Source organism: Camarhynchus parvulus, chromosome 9, assembly GCF_901933205.1.
Source record: "Camarhynchus parvulus chromosome 9, STF_HiC, whole genome shotgun sequence".
Taxonomy (NCBI): domain Eukaryota; kingdom Metazoa; phylum Chordata; class Aves; order Passeriformes; family Thraupidae; genus Camarhynchus; species Camarhynchus parvulus.
The window spans coordinates 20,697,723-20,721,026 of record NC_044579.1 but is presented as its reverse complement, the minus strand read 5'-3'; the positions used below and the strand labels follow the sequence as shown (position 1 = coordinate 20,721,026).

The following is a 23,304-nucleotide window of genomic DNA, read 5'->3' as shown; positions in this document are numbered from 1 at the left end:
AAGGACAAACAGTGTTAGGTCATTGCTTCTGCAAACACAGCCAAGGCTGTTCCTCTATAAAAGGGGCAGAAAGCGGTTCCAGAGCCATCACAGACTCGGAGGGGACGGTCTGTGACCAAGGCTGCTGCACCCCTCCCACGGCACCCGACCCCTGCTCAAGCATGAAACTCACACTCTTCACTGTGCTATCCTTTGGGATAGTGGGTAAGTGTCTGCTGAAAGCAAACTTTGGGGGAAGGAAGTCAAAACCTCTGTGTCCCCCAGGCAAGGCTGTTTCGGAGCTGTGGCATACACCAGACCCAGACAGCTGTTAAGGAAAAGCCGGGACACGAACAGTACTTGCTTTGGCAGCCGTGGATGTGTCAAGGAGGATGGTGTTTTGATGTTACTGACAGCTTTGTGGGATGGAGGGAGGGTTGCAGCTGCCCACACTGCCGATGCCCACCCTGCAAGGAGGAGGGATGCTTGGGATGGGCTCTGCGCTCTGGCTGTCAGGTGGTGAAGGGAAAAATCATCCTCTGGCCAGTGCTGTGCTGGGAGAGGAGCACGGGCACAGCTAGGGGGGAGAAATTATTGCAACACCTGCCTGTCAAGTGTGTGCATGTGTTTGGTTAAACTTTAGGGCAGTGACAGTAAAATAGAGCTGAAATAATGAAAGATGCTGTGTGCTTCCCACTCTGCTCCTGCGCTGCTCTGTCCTGCTGCTGCAGCTGCACTTTGCTCAGGCTCCTGCCTATTTATGCCAAATTTGTGCTGCTGCAGGGCTGGCTCTGCTTGGAGCAATTCTTTCCTCTTTCTCTGCTCACAGCTCTGGCTGGCAATGAGCAGGTAGCCGTGGCAAGGAGACTGCTGGCTGCACCTGGCCTGGGGACTGATACCTGGACAGGGAAAGAGGGATCTCCTTCCTGGAGTAGGCAGCAGGTCTCTTCTGATCCCCCATAAAAGTGTGGTGGTGAATAATGTCCTCTGTTAGGAAGTGCTCCCTGTGCCTCTGGCATCAGGAAGTCCTTCAGCACCTCTGCTGAATATTAGCATGCAAAGATGGTTTTTTAATGGTTCCTCCTCTTCCTCCGTTGCACAGAAAGAGACAAGAAGTCACCCAAAAGGTCTGTGACAGTGGCCAGGGCACTCAGGCTGCCATTGCCTTCCCAGTGTCACCAGTACAGCTGGGTTGACTCCCTCAGGATGTCCCCAGCCTCTGCCCCAGGCAGGATGCTTGCCAGCATTAGGTGACCATGGCTTTGTGTAGCCAAGACTTGAAAATGTATGATGAACTTAAAAAACATATGAAAAAAGAGGTGGTTGCCATAGGAATTGAGGCTAAGGATTCTCCCTGTGGCCAAATTCAGCATGTCCACTGGGAGGCTCAGGAATCAGGTAAAGAGAGGCTATTTCTGGGGTGAAGGAGAAAATGGAAACTACACAGGTTAAGGTGTTTGGAGGAAATGTGCCATCGAGGTTTGGAGAGATAGTGGGGTGCAAGTGGCCTCTTGGTCTGCACAGCCCTGCCCAGAAGGGGCAGAGTGCAGGTGAAGTGACAGCACAGGCTAGCCACATCCCTGAACTGCAAGTTTCCAGCATTCCTGGGCTCAGGTTTCTGGAGGAGACATGAATCTGCATCCACCAGAGGCTTTTGCTTTGTTCTGGTCCCCCAGAGCAGCCATTCAGCTGCTTTTACTGCTTGGGGCACTCATGGAGGGACTGTGGTGGTGCTGTGGCATCTCTCAGGGGTGCAGTGGAGCGGGTGAGACAGAGGGACAGTTCAATAGATCAGATCATTCAACTGCCAAGGAGGTGAGATTGGCGGTGCACTGCACACAGCCTGGCCAGGTCAGAGCTGCTCCCCCTCTGGGGTTATTGGCACAGGCACTGCTTCAGGGCTCCAACTTTTCTCTCTGTTTTTGCAAAGGCTTGAGCTTGATTTCTATTGAAGTGTGTGGATTTGTTCTCCTAATGCTGTGGATGAGAGAACTGGATGTGCAGGAGAGATCCTGCATGTGGCAGGATCACTCAAGGCCATGACCACAGAGAAGCAGTGACCTTGTGCTCCCAGGGAACCATTGACCTTGTGCTCACAGAGATGCTGTTCCTCTCCAATCAATGCCTTTCTACCTCTCTGAAACTATTTCTGGTTCTTTCTACAGCTCTGTGTTTTGCTGCTCCCCAAAAGCCAAGTGTCAGGTGGTGCACAATATCCTCAGCAGAAGAGAAAAAATGCAACAGCCTGAAGGACCACATGCAACAGGAGAACTTTGCTTTCAGTTGCCTGCAGAAAGCATCATACCTTGACTGCATAAAAGCCATTTCGGTGAGTGGGCAGCAAATGCCTCTGCTGGGATGTTTCAGCAGCCTGTTACACCTGGAGATGGAGTTTCCTTTCTGGTTGTTACCTGTGATCCCCCTGTTATACACAAGGATCCAGGAGAGACTCTGGGAAGCACTTTTCCTGCTCTTTGTTAATTGCTGAAATCTCTTTGTTGTTTAGAACAGTGAAGCAGATGCCATTAGCTTGGATGGAGGTCAAGTTTTTGAGGCAGGCCTTGCTCCCTACAAGCTGAAGCCCATTGCTGCTGAGGTCTATGAACACAGTGAAGGTACATTTCCATGCAATATTTTTAAGTCAAGTGGTGGTAACAAACTGAGAGTGCAGAGGCCATCCCTTGCATGTAGAGTTCCCACTTATATTGGTTGGAGGTTCAAGATATTGCCCCTGGTTTCCAGCTCCCAGAGGGGAAGGCATGGGGGGGCAGTTCAGCAAAATGTGAATCATCACCCATGGTCAGAAGACCCGGTGCCCCATTTCTTGTCATTTGCTGCAGTGCAGGCCTCTGATCCCATGAGCAGAAATCATGGTCCTCCAGAAACATGGCATAAAAATAGTGCTGGTCCCAGAGATCTTCTGCTTTCAGTGGCCTTGAACTCTGTGGGTAAAACACAGAGCTGGGAGGCACAGATGAGTTCTGTGATTTCCTGTGCAGTCATCAAGACAGAAAAAAAATTATTGGGGAGGCAACAGCATTACTTGTGGTTGGGAGGGACACCCAGTGAGATCACTGAGGCAAGAAATGCAGGCAATCCCCAGGAAAAAAGGAGAAGCATAAAAAGGGCTCTACAACAATCCCTTCTGATCAGAGTGAGATCCATGACTCCATCCCTATTCACCCATTGTACCATCCTTCATCTCTCCCATCTTTTTCCTGGAAGCCAAACAGATGCTATTTCCCTGCCACATCCAAAGCTCCAATCTCTTTTGTCCTCTTCCCTGGAGTTCAGCCTGTTTGTACACAATATTCAGGATCCAAGCAATGCAGCAGAGTCATTCCCAATGTGGTAGTTAAGAAAAAGATCTTCAAACTTAAAGGCTGAGGTCTGTACCACCCCCAAAACTCAGTCATTTTATCCATATATAGCATGTGACAGACTGGGTAAAATTCTAAATACTAAATATGAAGTTTCAGTCTCACAAGGCTTCTGTGGGCAATAGCAATTGAGAAGAGACTTGCAAAAAGATTCAGTGAAGTTCCTTACAAAACTATGGTACATTGAATGTGGTAGCATTTTCAGGTCACTTACTGGAATTTGTAATGTGCAGCATTAGTTCAATATGGGCAGCATTAGCTCACCCCCAAGAAAATGAGAAAACCACAAGTGTTCCACCAAATTAGCTGATTGTTTAGAGGTGCAGCACTCTGTTCCCTGAAACTGGGGGTTTAGCAGGATTTGAAATGTCCCTAAGTCCTCTTTTCCTATTGCTCCATTCCTTTTTCCTGCACTGCAGGCTCCACTACCAGCTACTACGCCGTGGCCGTTGTGAAGAAAGGAACAGGCTTCTCTATAGATGAGCTGCAGGGCAAAACCTCCTGCCACACAGGGCTGGGCAGGTCAGCAGGCTGGGTAATCCCCATTGGGACCCTCATCCACCGTGGGGCCATCGAGTGGGACGGCAAAGACTCGGGCTCCATCGAGCAAGGTGAGCTGGGGCTTGGAGAGACTGGGGTGGGAGCTCAGCCAGGGCTGGTTATTGGAATTTTACCAATATAGCTGGATGGGACGTGCCTGGGCTTGTCTGGCCCTTGCTGCTTGACCAAAAGGTGGCAGCTGTGGTGTTTCACCCCAGAGACACCTTTGGCTGGGTGGATGCTGCAGCTGGGTGCTTGGGATAAGTCCAGGCTTGCAGGAGCTCAGGTTTACCTTGGCAGAAAAGCTTTAAGGCAAGGTGAAGGAAAGGAGTCAGTTCTGATGGAGGTTTTCCATCCAGAGCTTTATTCCTGGCCCACAGGCCTCTGAATCCAGCAACAGCTCCAACAGAACTCCCCAAACCGCGTGGTAGCTGTTCCTTTTAACCCTGGGGAGAGGGGGAGGGAAGGAACACGAGGGACCAGCAACCAGATAGGGGGGGAAGTCTCAGGGGACAGAGGACACCTGGATGGCCCAATGTCCCCTCAGGAGTGGGGCATCTTTTGAACTCTGCCAATCACTCAATGCCCTTCTGGAATGCCAGGATTGACCGACAGCACTTGGCAGGGGTGAGAGTGTGGAAAGGAAGGATGATTGACACATTTGGCAGGGAATTATCAGGGAGGAACCTGGGGTATCTGAGGCAAACCATGACATCACACTGCAACAGCTGGTGTCACGGTGGAAGGGGTGACACCAGGTGTCAGGATGAGACTGGCATAGGAGCTCAGCAAGGGCTGGTGTCACGGTGGAAAGGGGTGACACCAAGTGTCAGGGTGGGAGTTCAGCCAGGGCTGGTGTCACCATTAAAGGGGTGACACCAGATGGGTGAGACCGGGGTGGGAGTTCAGCCAGGGCTGGTGTCACCATTAAAGGGGTGACACCAAGTGTCAGGGTGAGACTGGGGTGGGAGCTCAGCCAGGGCTGGTGTCATGGTGAAAGGGGTGCTGCCCCATCTTCTGTGGGGGTCCCGAGGTAGCTCGCAGGGCACTGACATTTCTTGTGGATCCCCTCCCTTCCCAGTCCTCCTAAAAGTGAATTTTTGGTACCAACTGTTGTTTCCTTCTCATCCATAGCTGTGGCCAATTTCTTCTCTGCCAGCTGTGTTCCTGGTGTCACCACTGAAGCCAAACTGTACCGTCAGTGCAAGGGGGATGCCAAGACCAAAATGTCCCGCACGGGACCTTATTCTGGATATTCTGGAGCTTTCCAGTGAGTGAGACTTATTTTTCCTTTGGGAAAACATTCTAGCCCTGACACATGCAAGTTTTTGTTGTACCAAGGAAGGCTGAGTTGGAATCACAGGTCCTGGAGAGACTGAATTGTTTCTCTGCCATTACAATTTCTTCCCTTCCAGCATAGTTTTTCTGGGGAAGACCATTGCTCTATGCCTGCAGTTTATGCAAAAAATAATTTGTTGAAACAGGAGATAGGGAGCCACAATATCAGTTTTTCTAACTTCTCTTCTGTTCCTCCCACCTGCAGCTGTCTGAAAGATGGCAAAGGAGACGTGGCCTTTGTGAAACACACAACTGTTCAAGGTACACCTGCAAGATCCCTCATTTCTCCTCTTTCTGGCCCCACCTCTCTCTGCCACTCTATCCTGCAATTTGTCTACATTGTGCAGCTTTCATTCCTCTCCAGGCCCAAATGCCTCTTTAATCTCTTGAAAAAAGTTTTGCACATTGTGAACTGACTCATCCTTGTTAATGAGAAATGGGATTATGGTGGATCAACTTTTTCTTCTCTGAGGTTCTTTGTAGTTGGAATACCTGCTTGGTGCCATATCTCAGAGCCAACTGTAATGTGAGCAATTGAACAGGTCACCCATCCCTCTGGAAGGGATTTTGGAGGGAATTCAGCCCACAGCAAGAGTTCACTAACTCTGTGGAGACCAAGGGTGGCCTGGCACACCCAGGACCTGCAGTGAGCTCAGTGGAGGGTCACCAAGGTGGTCATGGGGCAGGGATAACTGTCCTGCGAGGAGGTGCTCTGTGGATGGATGGGCTCGATCAGCCTGGGGACCTGATACAAGGGGAATTATTTTCCTCTTGAGGACAGTGAGGTAGTGGGACAGGTTGTCCAGGACAGCTGTGCACTCTCCATCCTTGAAGGGTTTCGAGATCTACCTGGAACATTCTGCTCTGTTCCTGCCTTGACCAGGGATCTTCAAAAGTCCCTCCACTCTTGAATTCCCATGTAACCCTCGTGATCTCCCTCCTGGGCTTTGTCTGCAGCCTTGACATTGTTCAGCTACTGGCCTTCACAGACCGTGTGCAGCTCCTGACCTGCTCAATCCATTTGTATGGGATTTGTGAACCTATTTGTATCCCTTTGTGCATAAATCCTTGTACTGTTGGGTTAGTTATGGCAGAGGCTGAGGTGATCTCTCTTCCAAAGGCATTGCCTTCATATGCCCAAGATGACCCCATGGCAAGGGGGTGCCTGCAACCTGTCTTCTGCTAAGAATACCCCCCAGAGCTTCAACAGAAATAAATTAATTACAAATCTTCCCAAACTCACCTTTCTGTCTATTTTCATGATGGTGCAACTCATGGTTCCTCCCTTCCTTCAGAAAATGCCCCAGCAGAGAAGGATGAGTACGAGCTGCTGTGCCTGGATGGCACCCGCCAGCCCGTGGACAACTACAAGGCCTGTCACTGGGCCAGGGTTCCTGCTCATGCCGTTGTGGCTCGAGATGACAGCAAGGTCAATGACATCTGGAACTTCCTCTCCAAAGCACAGGTACCACCAGTCTCTCCTTTCCTTCCTCTAACATCCCCTGTCCTCTGGTTTTGGTTGCTTTATCCAGCTTTACAAGAGTTTTGGCGTGGTTGTTTGCTGATTCTTTTTCCCTTATGGCAGGAAAAATTTGGTGTGGGCACAACCAGCACCTTCCACCTCTTTGGGCCACCTGGCAAGAAGGACCCAGCCCTCAAAGACTTGCTTTTCAAAGACTCTGCAGTACAGCTGAAGCAAATCCCATCACTGATGGATTCTCAGCTCTACCTGGGCTTTGAGTATTACAGTGCTGTCCAGAGCCTCCAGCAAGGTAGGCAGGATATCAAACACCAGTGTCATGTCAGCATGGGCTGTGTGGAAGAGCTGGCATTGGCAAATACAGCCAGGCAAAAAGAACATGATTTTTTCAGACACAGGCTGTATTATCTGCAAAATATTTAATGTGAAATCACAGAACCTTCACAAACTTCACTAACATCAACAAAGGAATTTGTTGTATCCAAATCACCACACTGACAAATATGGTAAATCTACACAAACTCCACACCAGTTATTCAGCTGGTGGTAGAGATTGGGCATGGTCAAAACTGCAGCTTAGAAAAACCATTTCTAGGCTGTAAAAAGAAGGAACATTCCAGGACATCAGGTTCAGACACTTGAGGGAAACAATGTCCTTGATTTACATCTAGACTCATCAAGCATTTTGTGATAGGTTTCTGAGAGTCAAACATCCCACAAATGATCTCTGAAACCCACTTAGAATTCATAGTACAATTTAAAGTACTTCACTTCTGTTAAGTGATATTTATGGAAGGGGGTGAATGGACTACACATAGCATCAAACCAGATTATTCAAGTGCTGTTCTGCAGAAACATAACTAGGTTTCCAGTTCAGTGTGGTCTTAGTCTCATGGCTGTCTGGGCTGTGAGGAGTGCAGAAATTTGGGACATATTACAGGCAGCAGTTCCACAGGTGTTTAGTGGTTGTGCTGTTCTAGCTAACAGAAATCTGCCAGAATGGCTTGTGTTATGCAGCAACTCACCTTTCTGACCTGTAAGTTGATTTTTGAGCCCTCTTTAGCTCAAGAACCACCATTTCTATTCTTGCCAGCCCAGGGCTTAATTAACAAGAACTCCTTGCCCTGAGCAGCAGCAGGTTGGTGTGTACAGGTGGTTTGTGGCCAAGTCCCTCACACCAGCCTGTGGTGGTGTTTGCAGGGGTCCCAGGATGAGGGAAGAGATGAGAATCTTGACTCCATGTTTCAGAAGGATGATTTATTATTTTATGATATGTATTATATTAAAAGAAAATGCTATATTAAATTATACTAAAAGAATAGAAGAAAGGATTTCATCAGAAGGCTAGCAAGGAAAGGAAAGGAATCATAATAAAATCTTGTGACTGCTCACAGCCTCGACACAGGTGGCTGTCATTGGTCATCGAGTAAAAACAATTTCACATGCCGGGTAAACAATTCTCCAAATCACATTCCAAAGCAGCAAAACATGGGGAAGCTGAAGCTTCCCAGCTTCTCAGGAGAAAAGATCCTAATGAAAGGATTTTTCAGAAAATATGTCAGTGACACCAGGAGGTGGCTCTGCAGGGCTCACCCCTGTTTTCCCTTTGCAGATCGCCTGAGCCCCAGCCGCAGGAACAACAAGATCCAGTGGTGTGCCATTGGCAGGGACGAGAAGAAGAAGTGTGACGTCTGGAGCGTGATGAGCAATGGGGATGTGGAGTGTGTTGTGGCAGAGGACACCAAGGAATGCATCACAAAGATCATGGTACAGTTTTTTCCCCCTTTTCTTCTCACTGTGAATGTCTTTTACCATCTGAGCTCTGGGAGGCGCTGGCCTGGCGATGTGCAGCGTTTCATTTCTGCACTTTTCCATTTCAGAAAGGTGAAGCAGATGCCATCAGCTTAGATGGAGGCTTTGTCTACACTGCTGGCATGTGTGGCTTGGTGCCAGTGATGGCAGAGAGCTATGAGGGTAAGCACAGCTCTGTCTCAGGGTCCAGCTGGTGGGGAATGGGCTGGTGCCAAAGTGCTGGTTCTATTCTGGAATCCTACAAAGCAGCTGCAGTGCTGCCTCCTGCAGAAATCACAGAATATCCTGGGCTGGAAGGGACCCACCAGGATCATCAATCCAACTCCTGGCCCTGCACAGACACCCTGACAATCCCAGCCTGTGCCTGGGAGCATTGTCCAAAGGCTCCTGGAGCTCTGGCAACCTTGGGGCCCGTGCCCATTCACTGGGGAACCTGGGCAGTGTCACCCGACTCCTCTGGGGGAGAAACCTTTCCCTGATACCCAACCTAACACACAGTGCTCTGAGGCAACTCTGCTCACCATTTCAGGCCTTGTCTTTCCATGAAAGCAGAGCAGGTGTGGATAGTCAGGAACTCTGTTTTGATTAAGATGGCCTGGTCCTTTATCACCAGCCTTGGTAAAACTGCTTGTTTTAGCTCAGAGGAGCAGCTGGAGGCTCTGCTTTGTTTTGCTGAAGCACAAGGTGTTACTTGAAATGGTCACTTTTACAACAGAGTTTCTCCAGAAATTAGTGAGCTTGATTTTTCTTTTGGATTTGAGGTGTATTTAACTTAAAATCTTCTTCTTCTCCCCTCCCACAGACAATCACTGCGAATCACAAGAAGAACCAGGTAATTCTGCCAACGGAGGGACAGAAAACAGTCCAGAGGGATATAAGTAGAAAAGTAGATATGAGTCATGAGTGGAGAATAAATGGCCAGTCTCCACCCAAAGAGTGTGCAGTGTAGATATCAGAATTTTGGGAGATAGGTTTAGCAGTTGAAGGGAAAATGAGGGGCTGCAATAAGATCAAGGTGAAGCATTTGGTAGTGGCAGAGATTGGTGTGGTCACACTATAACAGTGTCAGGGCTGTGAACAGAGGAAGAGGGGCTGGGCTGCAGCACTAGGAAATTGCTCTTTCTAGAAATGGAAAGGGGGAGAGGAGGGGAGGGTTTTGTCCTTTGCTAAGGAGAGAATAAAAATCAGGAGTGGATACGAAATTCTCACATGTGCCTTGCCTTCTCATAACCTTCTCCTATACCAAGGTATCAGAGCTCTGGAGGGCAGGGAAATGTCAGGGATCATAATTTCCCAGGAGTGTGGTGGAAGTAGATGCATCACATCTACAAACTCTTCCATTGTTGCTGCCTGGCCAAGTATTTATAAGCACAAAGTAATTCTGTGCTGTTCATAGGTGCCCTTTCCCAAGTGAAGCCAGTGCTCTCTCCTAAGGGATCATAGTGGGATCCTTGGGTCAGGCCTCAGTTCTTCTCTATTTTATCTTCTGAAAGCAACCTACTTTGCTGTGGCTGTTGTGAAGAAGTCTGACAAGGATATCAGCTGGAACAACCTGCAGGGGAAGAAGTCGTGCCACACCGCCGTGGGGAGAACTGCTGGCTGGAACATCCCCATGGGCCTGATCCACAACAGGACAGGCAACTGCAACTTTGGTGAGTCCAGTTGGGAATCCATTTCTTTGAGTTGGGAATCTGCTCGCAAAAAAATGTTTTACCATCCTTCATGGGGTTTTCAAAGTTTCTTGTGCCTCAAAAATTCCCTCTTGGAGGGAGGAAATAGAGAAGATGCTGTTATTTAAGGTTTCACTGAGCAAAATTTTGGGCTTTTGGCATCTGCTTCAGAGTAAGATATGGCGCATCAGCTGCTTTGGGGGTCTTTGCTTTTTTCACATCTCTCCCCTCTTTCTGCAGCAGCCCAGGAGGTATTCCCAAAAAGGGAATGTGGGCTGCCCCACATGGGCCTGGTGCTTGTGCAGGGTGTGGAGTGGGGATAAAAGATGAAACTCAAAGGGAGGGGAAGGGCTGAGAACAGGGGACAGAGGCTGATCTTTACGAAACTTAATCTGACTGCCTGAGACTTCATTGAGAGTTGTGGTCCAACAAAAATAATTTGGAAACATTATCAATGTTAACAAGCAAGACAAAGTAAGCATATAATTATTAAAAGATTGAAGATATTTGTGTAAGTTAGTTTTATTCTTGGCTTCTCTATGCTCCTGCCTTCCTTTCCTACTGTCCCTTCTACCCCAAGAGCTCTGACACTGCTGCCAAAGGCACCTCTGCCGATCCATAAAGGCTGTGGAGGCTCAGGCTGGCTCTGTGTGAGCTGGGAATGGTTTGCAGGGAAAAATTCCTCTTTTTATGCCAAGATAGTGCCTATTGCACTTGAGCCTTAGGCCCTGCTTCATCACAGAATGGTTGGGGTGGAAAGGGACCCTAAAGCCCATCCCATTCTACCCCCTGCCATGGGCAGGGACACCTTCCACTATCCCAGGCTACTCCAGGCCCTGTCTAACCTGGCCTTGGAGACTCCCAGGGATCCAGGGGCAGCCAGAGCTTCTCTGGGCAATAATAACAATAATTATCAATAATAACAGGACCCAAGTTCCATGGTCAAAGCTGGATGCACACGATGTGCTGCCCACTAAGTCATACTCCTTCTCCCAGCCCATTTCCACCTCCCCACTGAGCGAGAACATGTTATTACAATAAAACCTAACTTCTCAGGGCAGGAAAAGTGAATTTCTCCTATCCCTGCCTCCAGATGAATACTTCAGCCAGGGCTGTGCTCCCGGGTCTCCTCCCAGCTCCCGTCTCTGCCAGCTGTGCAAGGGCTCAGGGGGGGTCCCTCCAGAGAAGTGCGTTGCCAGCAGCCACGAGCAGTACTACGGATACACCGGAGCTTTACGGTACGTGCTGGGGACAGCCAGGCTGCCTCAGCGCCCTGGGGCTGCTCACAGAGGACAGGCCACAGCTGAAGCACAGCCTCATGTCCACACTAACTCTTCTTCTTCATTACACCACTGAAAGGGCATGTCTCTGTAATTCTATACATGCTTTTTCTTTGCTTTCTGAAAATTGATGTGAAATATCCTCGTTCTGTAGAACTCATGTCCTGGTGCCTCCAGGCAAACCTGGAGAGGCACAAGCCCTGCCACAATGGCAGAAGTGCTCCTCTCTTAACATAAATAAGGAGTGTAAAGGCTGTGTTTCAGATATATTTAAAATATTTGTGGCAAGGCTCCTAGACCTGGATGTCCTTGGAGATTAATTGTACAGAATAAGACTCAAGTCTAAATCAAATCTGTGGGAAAGGGACAGGATTCAAGCATTTACATCACTGGCCTCTTTTTGTACTTCCCAGGTGTCTGGTTGAGCAGGGGGATGTGGCCTTTATCAAGCATTCCATCGTTGAGGAGAACACTGATGGTACGTGGTCAGGGCTGCCTTCCCCATCTGCATGATTGCCTAGGTGGTGTTGGGGCTGATGTTCTCCTGCTATGCAAGCTCTCTGAATCTCCAAACCCATTCTCTTTAAAGGCAAAAATACAGAAAGCTGGGCCAAAGATCTGAAAATGGACCAATTTGAGTTGCTGTGCACTGATGGGCAGCGGGCAAATGTCATGGATTACAGAAGATGCAACCTGGCCAAAGTCCCTACCCACGCTGTGATGGCACGTCCTGAGAAAGCACCACAAGTCCGTGAGATGCTGGAGAACCAAGAGGTTTGTAGTGCTGAGAGTAGGAAAAACATTGTGGGGTTGCTCTGATTTTCTCCAAGTCAGTGTGAGGTGGAAGCTTTTACCCCTTGGCCTCCCCCTTCCCCCATCCCTTCCCAAGAGCTCTTTCTCCTCTGCCACCTTAGCAAACACACCTTTAGGCAGCAGTGGGACTGCAGCTGTTGCTGTTGTCACACTGTACTTGTGTGACATGAGTTTTTCACCTCCTTTCCAGCTTCTGCTCCTGCTGGGGTGTTTCAGAAACTCCTTTGTGGTTCATGGTCTGTGCCACAGCTGGGTCAGGCTCAGCCCCACCATCAGGCTCCCTGCACACACACAGCTGACCAGAACCAGGCTGAACCATCTCTGTTTCTCCCTGCAAACATTAATATTGGCTCCACCATCAGGGTCTGGTGAGAGGCACCTGGGGCCTTTTGCTTCTACTCATGGTTAAGTTACAGGACCTGCTGGCAGCATCTCTGCACTCAGGGACATGTTAAAATGGGGCAAGAAATGTGCCTGCCAGTGAGCAATCCCTCCTCTAAGCATACAGACAGGAGGTTCAATCCTAAATTTCCAGACCCTGGCTTGAGGCTTCCCAGACTGATGGTGAAGAACCAGGAAGAAGAAGTAGGCCAGCTTTCTACTTCCCTCTTCTTTATGCCTTTATTTCAGAGGCTGTTTGGACCAAAAGGAACCAGGAAAGATGATTTCAATATGTTTGCATATGAATCCAAGGATCTCCTGTTTAAAGACCGGACAAAGTGCCTGATCAGTCTCCATGATGGAATATCGTACAAGGAATTCCTTGGAGATAAATACTATGCTTCACTTGCCAGCCTCAACACCTGCAATCCATCAGGTAACTGGAACAGCCCCAGAGGAAGTCCTGAATTGCAGTTCTTACCTTGCAGGCATGAGCAGTTTCTTCTGGAACTGTCCATTCAATGCCTTTAAAGGAAGAAAATGTCAATATTCTTTTCTCAAAGTTCCTTGGGTGAACTGAGAACACATTTAAAATCTGCTGCTCCGGCAGCCATGTGAATAAAAGACTTTTCCTTACCTTTAGGAAATAGAGACCCCCCCCCCAGAGCCAGCAGTGTGGAATTTGTGGTTAAAGCTCTTTTCTTGTGGCACACTATGGATTTTCCATGATGTGACACTGTTGGCATGGCTGGGTGTGTGCTGGTGGGACGGGAGTGTTTAAAAGCAGGATCTGAGCTTCTCTCTGTCCTTTCCCTTTCCAGATCTTCTCCAGGTGTGCACCTTCCTTGCAGACAAGTAGTGAGATGGGAAGGATCCTCGAGGTGGGGGAGAAAACCTCAAGCCATGACTCCTCTTGTGCCCTCAGCAGCAAACACTGACCCACAGAGGGCCCTCTGCCTTCACTGCTTTCTCTGCCCTCCCTCATCACTCTGAAAGTAGCTCTTTGACACTTTACAATTCTCTGCTGCCAGCACAGCAAAAAATAAAATTTAAAATCTAAACAAGTGTCCTGAGATTTTTCCAAATGGTCCTTAAGCCCATTCCTTCCTCAGTGCCTCTCACTGTAGGACAGTGACAGACAGTGACAGACACCAGCGTGGCTCTTGTCACTTACTGCTGCCTTTTAGGGAAATTTCTTGCACCATTTGCCAAAGCAAAATAGATTTAATTTACCCTGGAGCCTAATTAACAGATGCTTTGTAGTCTCTGTGCTTTTGCTTTGCCCAGATTATCCCATTGTCCCCCTGGCAGGTGAGGGTTCCCCACTGTGGTTGGAACATAGGAAGAGGGAGAATGTTTGTGTCTGGGAAGCTGAAGGCTGAAGAAGGAATAAAAACCACTCCAAACCAAAAGTGGGAGTAAGATGGGAGGTGTGAACAGAAGCTGCTGTGTCTCAGATCTCAGCTGGCTGGCTCCGAGTCCCTCCCAGCAGGCAGGACTCATTGAGCACATACATGTATTGATGGGGAGAGTCCAGGCTTGGGCTTCCTTTCTGGAAAAATCTAGGATTTGTTTTAGCAGTCCGTCTGATTTTGTGCTGCTGACCTGAGAACAAACATGTAGTTTGTTTTGCCTGATTCTGAACCACAGTGAAAGTAAAAAGGTAAGGCAAAAAAGGGCTGCTGAAACTCTGCTCCAGAGGAGCAGCCTGGGCTCATCCAGCGTGTCCCAGTGCTGCTGTCAAGGCAGGCATGGAGGAGATGCTGACAGCCCAAAGCTCCTGGCTTTGAGGGAATGAATATTTTGATGATTTTTGGATGCATATGGTAAGTGTGGTGAGAAGTCTGGCAGCCTGGCTGAAAATCCCCCTGGATGGCAGAAATGCAGAGTGTGACAGGAAAGGATGAAATGTAGTCCCTCAGTTTAGATAGGATGAATACACTAGACAGGTGGTTTTTAACCCCTTCTTCAAAATTAGCAAAGAAAGAGAATCAGTGCCTCTCACAGGCTGTTTCTACAACTCAGTTAGAGAACTTTCCCTAAAAAAAGCTGCACCATCTGCATTTCATGTCAGGTGTAAGCACCCATAGGTGGAAGGCATTAAAGGATAAAAGGAACTTCACTGGAGGGTCACTCAAGCTGGAGGGACCTCTGGGGGTCTCCAGTCCCATCTCCTGCTCAAGGACAGTGTGAAAAGCACCAATCACATTTTTAGAATTTTAAAAGTTTAATAGTAATAAAATAGTTATAAAAATAGTAATATAATTAGAGTAATAAAAATTTGGACAATTGGGATTAGGACAATACAAGACAACAGAAACAAAGGAGTTACGGACATCTGGGTACCTTTTTCTGGGCAAAATAAGCCCAAAAAAGGACCCACGTTAATAGAGGATTAAAAGCAACAGCCTGTTGCATATTCATGCGTCTCATACATGATGCATAAATTCTATTCCAACACAGGATTCTGTCTGGTCAGTGTCAGCTTCTTCCTCTGAATCCTGACAGCATCTTCAGGCCTGAGCGAGGCAGGAAGAAGTTCGTTTCTCCTGATAATGGAGCAATAAATTCTTTTTCTCTGAAAAATTTAGGTGTCCTGTGGCTGCTATCTTGCTGCAAGTCCTCTCTTTAAAAAAGTATCTTCCATAGCATAGTTTCTATTTTAACATTATGTTATAACCTAAAACTATATTTAACACACTACTTAAGAAAGTTAACACAGCATAACCTTCTAACACGACACATATAATATTCATTTTAATATTTGTGAAAAGCCAATCATAAAATACGCATTTTTCACACTGTCCCTCTGTGCTGGGACCTGTGAGGCACCTCCAGCCCTGGGGACAGTTCTGGGCCCAGCAATTCAAGAAGGGCATCGAGGGGCTGGAGCATGGCCAGGGAAGGGAATGGAGCTGGGGAAGAGAATGGAGCCCCAGGAATGGCTGAGGGAGCTGGAAAGGGGCTCAGCCTGGAGAAAAGGAGGCTCAGGGGGAACCTTCTGGCTCTGCACAACTCCCTGACAGGAGGGGACAGCTGGGGGTGGTCGGGCTGTGCTCCCAGGGAACAGGGACAGGATGAGAGGGAACGGCCTCAGGCTGTGCCAGGGGAGGTTCAGGTAGGACATCAGAAAATTTCTTTGCAGAATAAGCTGTCCAGCCCCGGCACATCTGCCCAGGATTTAAAAGCCCCGTGTATGTGGCACTTCGGGACATGGTTTAGTGGTGGCCCTGGCAGCGCTGGGGTCTGAGAGCTTTTCCATCTAAACCACTCCATGTTCCCGCAGGCTCCTGAGGGGAGAACTACAGCTCCCATGAGCCCCCGCGCCCCGCCCTTCCCGCCGTGCGGCGGGGCCGGAAGCGGAAGCGCGGCGTGGCCACGAGTGCGGGCCATGGCGGGCGGGCTGGAGCCGCACCTGGCGGCGCTGCGGCGGGAGCTGGGCGGCCCCGCCGTGCTCTCCGTGCTCGTCGCGCTCATCGCCGTCGCCATCACCTTCCGTGAGTTGCAGGAACACCCCTTTCCCCCCCCCTCTTGGCCTGCTGAGGGCGCCTCGGTGCCGGCAGCGGCGGGCTCGGGTGTCCCCTCATCCTTCTCATCCTCCTCATCCTCCTCCTCACGCTGCTCTCTCCCGCAGTGCTCTGGCGGTTCGTGCAGGGCAGGAAGAGCAGCCGCAAGGCCGTGCTGCTGCTGGGCCTCTGCGACGCGGGGAAGACGCTGCTTTTCGCGAGGGTGAGCGGGGAGGCCCGGTGAAGGAGTTCCCTTTAGTTCGCTTTTTAATCTTTTAATGAAAAGATTGAAAGGTGGGGTTTATGGGTGTAAGGAGGGATGGAAAGCGAGTTTTGGCCACCACGGAGTGTCCAAATAAATTGCGTTTTGGTTTGAATTTGTCATGGTAAAAGGCTTAGGGTTACTTGACCTCACGGCAGTGTGCAGCTCCAGTCTCGGAGCAGGGACAGCACCCGAGGGAACGGCTGGGGCTGTGCCAGGGGAGCTGGGGTTGGGTATCAGGGAAAGATTCTTCCCCCAGAGAGTGCTGGGGACACTGAACGGGCTCCCCAGGGCTGCCAGAGCTCCAGGAGGGTTTGGACAATGCTCTCAGGGATGCACAGGGTGGGATTGTTGGGGTGTCCATGCAGAGATGGGAGTTGGGCTGATGATCCTGGTGGGTCCCTTCCAACCCTGGATATTCTGTTACTGCTGAGTCTGGAAAAGAAAGGGGCAGAGCTGGAAACTCTGAAAGATTCACAGGCACGTTCTCTTCCTTCTTGTTTTAATGGAGATTCACAATATAAATATGTATATATTTTCCTAATGACCATTTATTAATTAACTGGAGAAAGTGACCCCAGGTGTAGTTCCCTGCAGGAAACTGAGATCAGATCTCTGCTGCCCATTACCCTGTGGGACCATTTCAGTTTCTGAGGGGGCTGAGGGTGGTGCTGGTGCTGGTTTGGGGCTGGGGAGCCTCTCAGGCTGTGGTTTTGAGGCTGTGCCTGTTCCCCCAGCTGCTGTCAGGGCGCTACCGGGACACCCAGACCTCCATCACCGACAGCTCTGCTGCCTACAGGCTCAGCCAGGACAAGGTGAGTGCCCTGCCCCAGCCTGCTGCAGCCTTTTCCTGCTCCCCCCCATAAACCTGGGAATTTTTGTGCTGCTCAGGCCCCAGTTTGAGTGCAGGGCAGGATTTTTCCAGGCAGTGCATACTGAGAAAGAAATGCTGGGATGTGTAATGTGTTACTGGGCTCCACAAGCTCTTTTTTCTTGTAAAATAGTGAAACATTTCTGACTTAAAACCACACCTCTGGGGATTTCACTGTTTTGTTTATTTCCTCAGCAGTAATTTCTGTTTCTGCCAAGAAAACCTGAAATTCAAAGCTTTATCAGGTTTAAGCAGAGGCTCCAGCTGGACTTTATATGGTCCCAGAAAGGATTTTGTTATTTTTAGGTCCTGGGCTTCAGGTCCTGTTATTTTTAGGTTCCCAGATCTGGTAGTTTTCAGTTTTTGGCAATTGTTTCATTCTGGAAATCTCCTGTGCTGGATGCACACGTGGCAGGGAGAGCAGAATGCTGGCAGCACCTTAACTGCTGGTGAGTTGTGAAAGTAGAGGGTGGTTTTGTGGCTTCACCTTCTCAGTCATTCTTAACAACAGTAATAATAAGGCTAAAAACTTTGTAAAATAACGTGCAGGGTTTTTGAAAGAAATTTCCCATTTTTGTGTCTCTTTTAATTGAGCAGACAAATGATTGCAAGGCAGAATGCTTTTTTCTTTTTTTAACCATGGCCAAGGTTTCCAGTGAAATGCAAGAGCAGTGGGCAGGAAGGGGCTGCTGCAGCCTTATCTGGAGAGCAGTGACGTGGCCCTGCTGGGCCTCTGTGTTCTCTGCCACCTCCTGCCTTTGGCTGCTTCCTTTCCCAGGAAGGGAAACCTTTGCAGCCTTCATTTAAAAAAGGCTTTTGCAAAGGCATTTTTGTGTTTTCCCAGCAAGGTTTGGTGCATTTAGTGAGGCTTGGTGTGTGTGAGTAGGTGAGGCTGTTGTGTTCTGTGTCAGGGCAGGTGGGGTTGTGCCTTCAGGGCACAAATCCAGGGTCAGACTGCTTTTCCCCAGTCTGTGATCACAGGAACCCCCACATCAGGTGGTGTTAATTCCTCCTTGCCTGTGTTCCAGAGCACCAGTGTGACCTTGATCGACCTTCCAGGCCATGAGAGTCTGAGGCTGCAGTTCCTGGAGAGGTTCAAAGCTGCAGCCAGGTAACCTGGAGGGGATCAGCAGGGCAGGAGGAGGGGGCAGGTGATCCTTTGGAAGGGGATAAACTAAATGATGGTGCTGGGAGTGCTGTGAGCTGGCCTTGTGGTGCCTCCAGAGTCTGAGCTCTGCTGTGGGGGGATGCTGCTGGTTAATTTTTGCTTTGCCTTCATGGAATATCCTGAGTGGGAAGAGGCCCACAAGGATCATGGAGTCCTGACCCTGCGCAGGACAATCCCAAAATCGCACTGTGAATTTCCTACTTACCTGTGCTCGTGGTGCACCAGGAGGCAAAGCTGCTGCAGCAGGGAGCTCTAGGGGGTGTGGGATATCCTGGGGCAGGGGGATATCCTGGGAGACAGGTGAAGAATTCCTGCTAGACCTGGAGCTGCCCATGGGATGTATTTCATCCAGCACACGCCGCCAGCCTGCGCTTGTGCTGGGTGAGACCAGACATGGAAATCTCAGCCCAGGCTGGAATACCTGCAGGGGGAGGTGACTGCAGAGCTCCATCCCCATCCCCTGTCCTTGCCTGTTGCCCCAGAGCCATCGTGTTTGTGGTGGACAGCGTGGCCTTCCAGCGGGAGGTGAAGGACGTGGCAGAGTTCCTGTACCAGGTGCTGGTGGACAGCACCGTGCTCAGGAACGCGCCCGCGCTGCTCATCGCCTGCAACAAGCAAGGTACCCTGGGCTGGGCCTGCAGGGCTCTCTGCCACACCTGCTGCACCTGGGAGCTGGGCTTGCAGCAAAAGGAAGGCTGGAGTGTAGCTTTAAACTCTGACTACTCAGCAGGAGTGTTAAACTCGTGCTTGGGAGAGCTGCAGCTCTTTGGGTGGGTGTAGGTGATGCAGGTGGATTTTGTGTGGCTTTTTGTTTCTGCTGGCTTTGTGCAGAGCTGTTCCTCAGTGTCCAGGCAGCAGGAAATAGGATCAGCTCAAGCCCAGTGAACTATCCCTATACACTCAGCAGCTTCAAAGTCAAAATGTTCAGCTGCCAGGGTTCCATGTTTTCTCTGGAGTAACCTGAATACCCAACTACTAAAAAAGACTGGATTTTCAGATTCCTGCAAGTTCTACACTGAAGTGTGGGTCCCTGTGTTGGATATTTTGGCGCAGTATCAGATCTGGATTTTGTAATTATTTCTTGCCCTAGCTGAGGAGTTGCCTGAGGCCTTCATGGCTCTGTGTGCCATGGGTGGAAAGCAGGACAGGAAGGAGTGCTGGTGCATCAAACCCATCCTCTGAAGTATCTTCCTGCCTAGCAAGAAGAAGTTAATTCCCTGCATTGTGTCAGACTGTTGGGTTGTTCCCATTCACACCTGCTATCCCAAAGCTGCAGCATCCCTCATCCCACTGCAGGCACAGCTGTCCTTGTCTTGGTAGCTCCAGTGACTGCACAGTGTGACCTGGCCTTACTTTAGGGGGAGGAACAAGGTCCTGAATTCTGACAACCAAAGAGCTGATTTCCTTATTTTCTCTCCAGATGTCACAATGGCAAAATCAGCAAAACTCATCCAGCAACAGCTGGAGAAAGAGCTGTAAGTATGGAATGGGATCTCAATCCCTCTTGTCCTTTTTCTCTTACCTCAGTGAGCTCCCTTGAGCTGTGCCTGAGTTCCCTGTGGCACTGGGAGCAGTCTGTTTGGTCTGGGGCTTGGCAGTGCTGGGTTTACATGGGACTCCATGGTCTGTGAGCGCTTTTCCAAGCTAAATGATTCCCTGGGTCTATAACCCCTTTGGCCAGCAGACGGCAGCAGGGCTGTTTGTGCTCTGCCTCCTCCAGGCTGAACACCCAACCTCCTGGCTTTTAGCAGGGGAGTTAGTTTCCACACATTCACATTCTCCAGGAAAATAAGCAATAAATGGCTTGTCCTGATGTTGAGCATTTGCCAGCTACCTATGTGTAGGTGTTGATTTCTAGGGAGTTGTTGTGCCCTGTTAGGCACTGTTATTCCAGTGTTTACCATGGGCAAATTGGGATAAAGATATCATCATCATCATCATCATTATCTGACTTCTGCTGTCCTTTATTACAAAACCAAACCTGAGTGCCCTCCTGCTCCCTTGAGCTTCACAAGGCAGTGCTGGGCCTTGTGTCCTTGGTGCAGCTGGCATGCTGCTGACACCCCAGACATCCCAGAGCCGTGGTGCAGGCGATTCTCCCCTGGTCCCCAATTCCTGACCCTTTTCCTTCTCTCCCTGCAGCAATACCCTGCGGGTGACACGCTCTGCAGCCCCCACCAGCCTGGATGGCTCAGCCACAGGGGGCCCTGCCCAGCTGGGGAAGAAGGGCAAGGACTTTGACTTCTCCCAGCTGCCCATGAAGGTGGAGTTTGTGGAGTGCAGTGCTCGAGGCAGCAAGGGAGAGGAAGGAGAGGCTGACTTGGAGGCCCTCCAGAAGTGGCTGGTGAAGGTGGCCTGAGCACAGATGGACAGGGCTGGGGGGCTGAAGGGAAAAAGATGGTCTGGAGCACTCAGATCTCACCTTGATGTAAAAAGAAGGAATTTCAGCTGGAAGTCAGCACTGTGGTGTCTTCTTCTGCTGCTCGTGGGCTTGGGAGAGACATGACAATTGCTGGTGTGATTCCCTCTGGCTGTCCCTTCATGCTGCAATGTTTTTATTCTCTCCCCTCTTCCCTTGCCCTCCTCTGGGCTGCTGTACCTCTGGGCTTTTCTTTTCCTTAATCTTTAAGCTTTTCATTTGGTAGTTGCCAAGCGAATTAGGAAGGAGTGCACTGGCAGGTGAGTTTTAGAGACTGGAGTGAGCCTGTTGTTTCCTGCCATGGTTTAGACCCCTGTTGCCTCTCAGAACCCTGACCACCTTATGGTTGGGGCAGCTGGGGAGCACTGCACAAGCTCCCTAATTAGGGCAGAGAGTATAAAAAGCTGGTTTCCTTTTCGTGTCTGCCTTCCCATTGTTCCAAACTGGTGCAGCCCCATTTCTGTGGGGCAGGAGGAGTGTGAAATATCCAAACCAGACTGCCAGCCCTGCTTTACTCCCTGGGCCCAGCTCTGTGCCCATGTCTGGTGATTTCCTCTCTTGATCAGCTCCTGGGAGTTTTTTTTCAGCTGAGGGCTGTGTCCTGAAAGCTTCACTCTGCTTCTCCTTCCAGGCTCTCCTCCCACAGCCAGGAACAAAGAATGGCAGAGCTGCAGGGGGTCATGGCATCAGACTGTGAGATGGGCACAATTCCAGATCTGTACCTGCAGCTGGGACCTGCCAGGCATTTGCTGTGCAGTCTCCTCTGTCTCCTGCTGCAGTGGCTGCAGGAAGGTTTTGCTTTGTGTGTAATTAATTAGTCAGCACTTAGGGCAGAGTGAGAGGGAAGGTCAAGGAGCTGCCAGCACGTGGGTGTGCTTCCTCCTTGTGGCAGGGATGCTCAAGGAAGAGGGGAAAGAAATGGGAGATTTTCCCAGTTTGTGTCTCCCTGCACATTGCAGAGTTCTAGTGCAGTGTCAGTTTTCTTTTGTGGCTTCTCCTGTTGTTTTAGGACTGGGGGGTGGCTGGCTCCTGGCAGACCCTTTTTGTAGTTTGTAGCCCCCTCTCCCCTGTGGTTTGAGTCCTCCTTCATCCCTCAACTCATCTGTTGTGTTCTTTTCCTTCTCTGGGGCTTTCCCTGCCTCCCTGCAGCATTGCCAAGTGTTGGGAAGAGCAGGAGCAGCCTTCAGCAAAGGCCTGTGCCTGTAGTGAAGCTGGTCCTTGCATTTCCAGCCTCGGGAGCCATCCGTGCAGGAGGTGGGGAGGGTTATATTTACCAAACATGTTACATTCTTCTGTTTCCTGCAGGCAGAGTCCTGTTGGAACGTGTTTGTCATGCTTTGAACTCCTTTAGCTGGAGGTCTTGGGCTGCCTGCTTCAAATCCATAATGCTGAAATGATTTTGGGCAAAAAAAATTGCTGTTTCTTTATGTGATTGATCTTGCAAAGATGCAGAAGCCAAGCACCACCATCAGCTTAAGGGGAGAGGTACCATGAGGCCATGGTGGGTTTTAAGTTATTATTTTTAAAAAATATTCCTTAAGTAAATTCTTTTATGCTTAAATGTTTGTTCTCAAGTCTTGCTTCAGTCTGTGTGTTTGCCGTGGCTCTTCCCAGAGGTGTCAGATCCACATGGATGGATGGGGCTCTGCTCCTGCTCAGCACAGTGCTGGGGATCAACCTTCTTGCCCTGTGGCCAGGTCTGTGTTGTCAAAAAACTTTGTTTTCTGCACACAGAGGGCTTTGGGGTTGGCTTTTTTTTGGTTTTGTATTTACTTCTTGTTCTGACTAATTGAGAAATTGATAATCACATAGCAAAAAACACCCACAAATCATAACTGAAAGGCACTTTGGTGATGTGCACAGGACAGCTCCAGCCGGCTGTGGTGGCAGAGCAGCACTGCTGTGCCCTGGAGGTGGCTGTGGCACCCTGTGGCTGTGCTGGATGGAGAGGAGATGCCTCAGGTTTCCCAGCCTGGGGAGTGGCTGCATGGCCATGGCTGAGCTGGGGCTGTGTCCAGAGCTACTCGTGCTGGAGCACAGAGCAGAACTCCAGGAGGTTTTGGGCCTCACTTCGTAATTTTTTAAATATTTAAATACTCAGGGCTGGTTTTCCCCAGTGGCTGAGGGAAGAGAGCAGAACTGGAAAGTCTGAGTGTTGTTTTCTTGTTTTTCTTGATTCCCCAGTCAGCTCTGTGCTTTGTTCTTTGCTCTCCTGACCTTGTTCCCAGCCTGTGGCTCTGTCAGCTGGGAGTGCTGCTCCTGAGGCTGCAGTTCAGCAGGGCTGTGTTGGGATGGCTTTGGCAGGACAGTGGGATGTGATAAACTCAGCCCCTTCTTGCTGCAGCTGCCTGACCCTGAGTCAGGAACGTGCTGTGTTCACACATCCCCAGGCACTGAGGCCCTCA

At 49.8% G+C, this 23,304-nt stretch overlaps 1 protein-coding gene across 1 annotated transcript; it reads left to right on the top strand.

Annotated features, from left to right (window-relative positions):
* Positions 1–40: 40 nt before the first annotated feature.
* LOC115907044 (ovotransferrin-like) lies at positions 41–22,469 on the top strand. Its single transcript, XM_030954670.1, has 25 exons — positions 41–204; positions 2,145–2,308; positions 2,486–2,594; positions 3,779–3,970; positions 5,034–5,169; positions 5,443–5,498; positions 6,533–6,702; positions 6,823–7,009; positions 8,330–8,484; positions 8,598–8,691; positions 9,332–9,361; positions 10,023–10,181; positions 11,293–11,437; positions 11,893–11,957; positions 12,069–12,253; positions 12,923–13,109; positions 13,495–13,528; positions 14,324–14,336; positions 15,960–16,170; positions 16,308–16,402; positions 17,179–17,256; positions 18,341–18,423; positions 18,963–19,099; positions 19,901–19,955; positions 20,623–22,469. The coding sequence occupies exons 1-25, from the start codon at positions 162–164 to the stop codon at positions 20,837–20,839; spliced, it is 3,000 nt and encodes a 999-aa protein (XP_030810530.1). The 5' UTR covers positions 41–161; the 3' UTR covers positions 20,840–22,469.
* Positions 22,470–23,304: the final 835 nt, after the last annotated feature.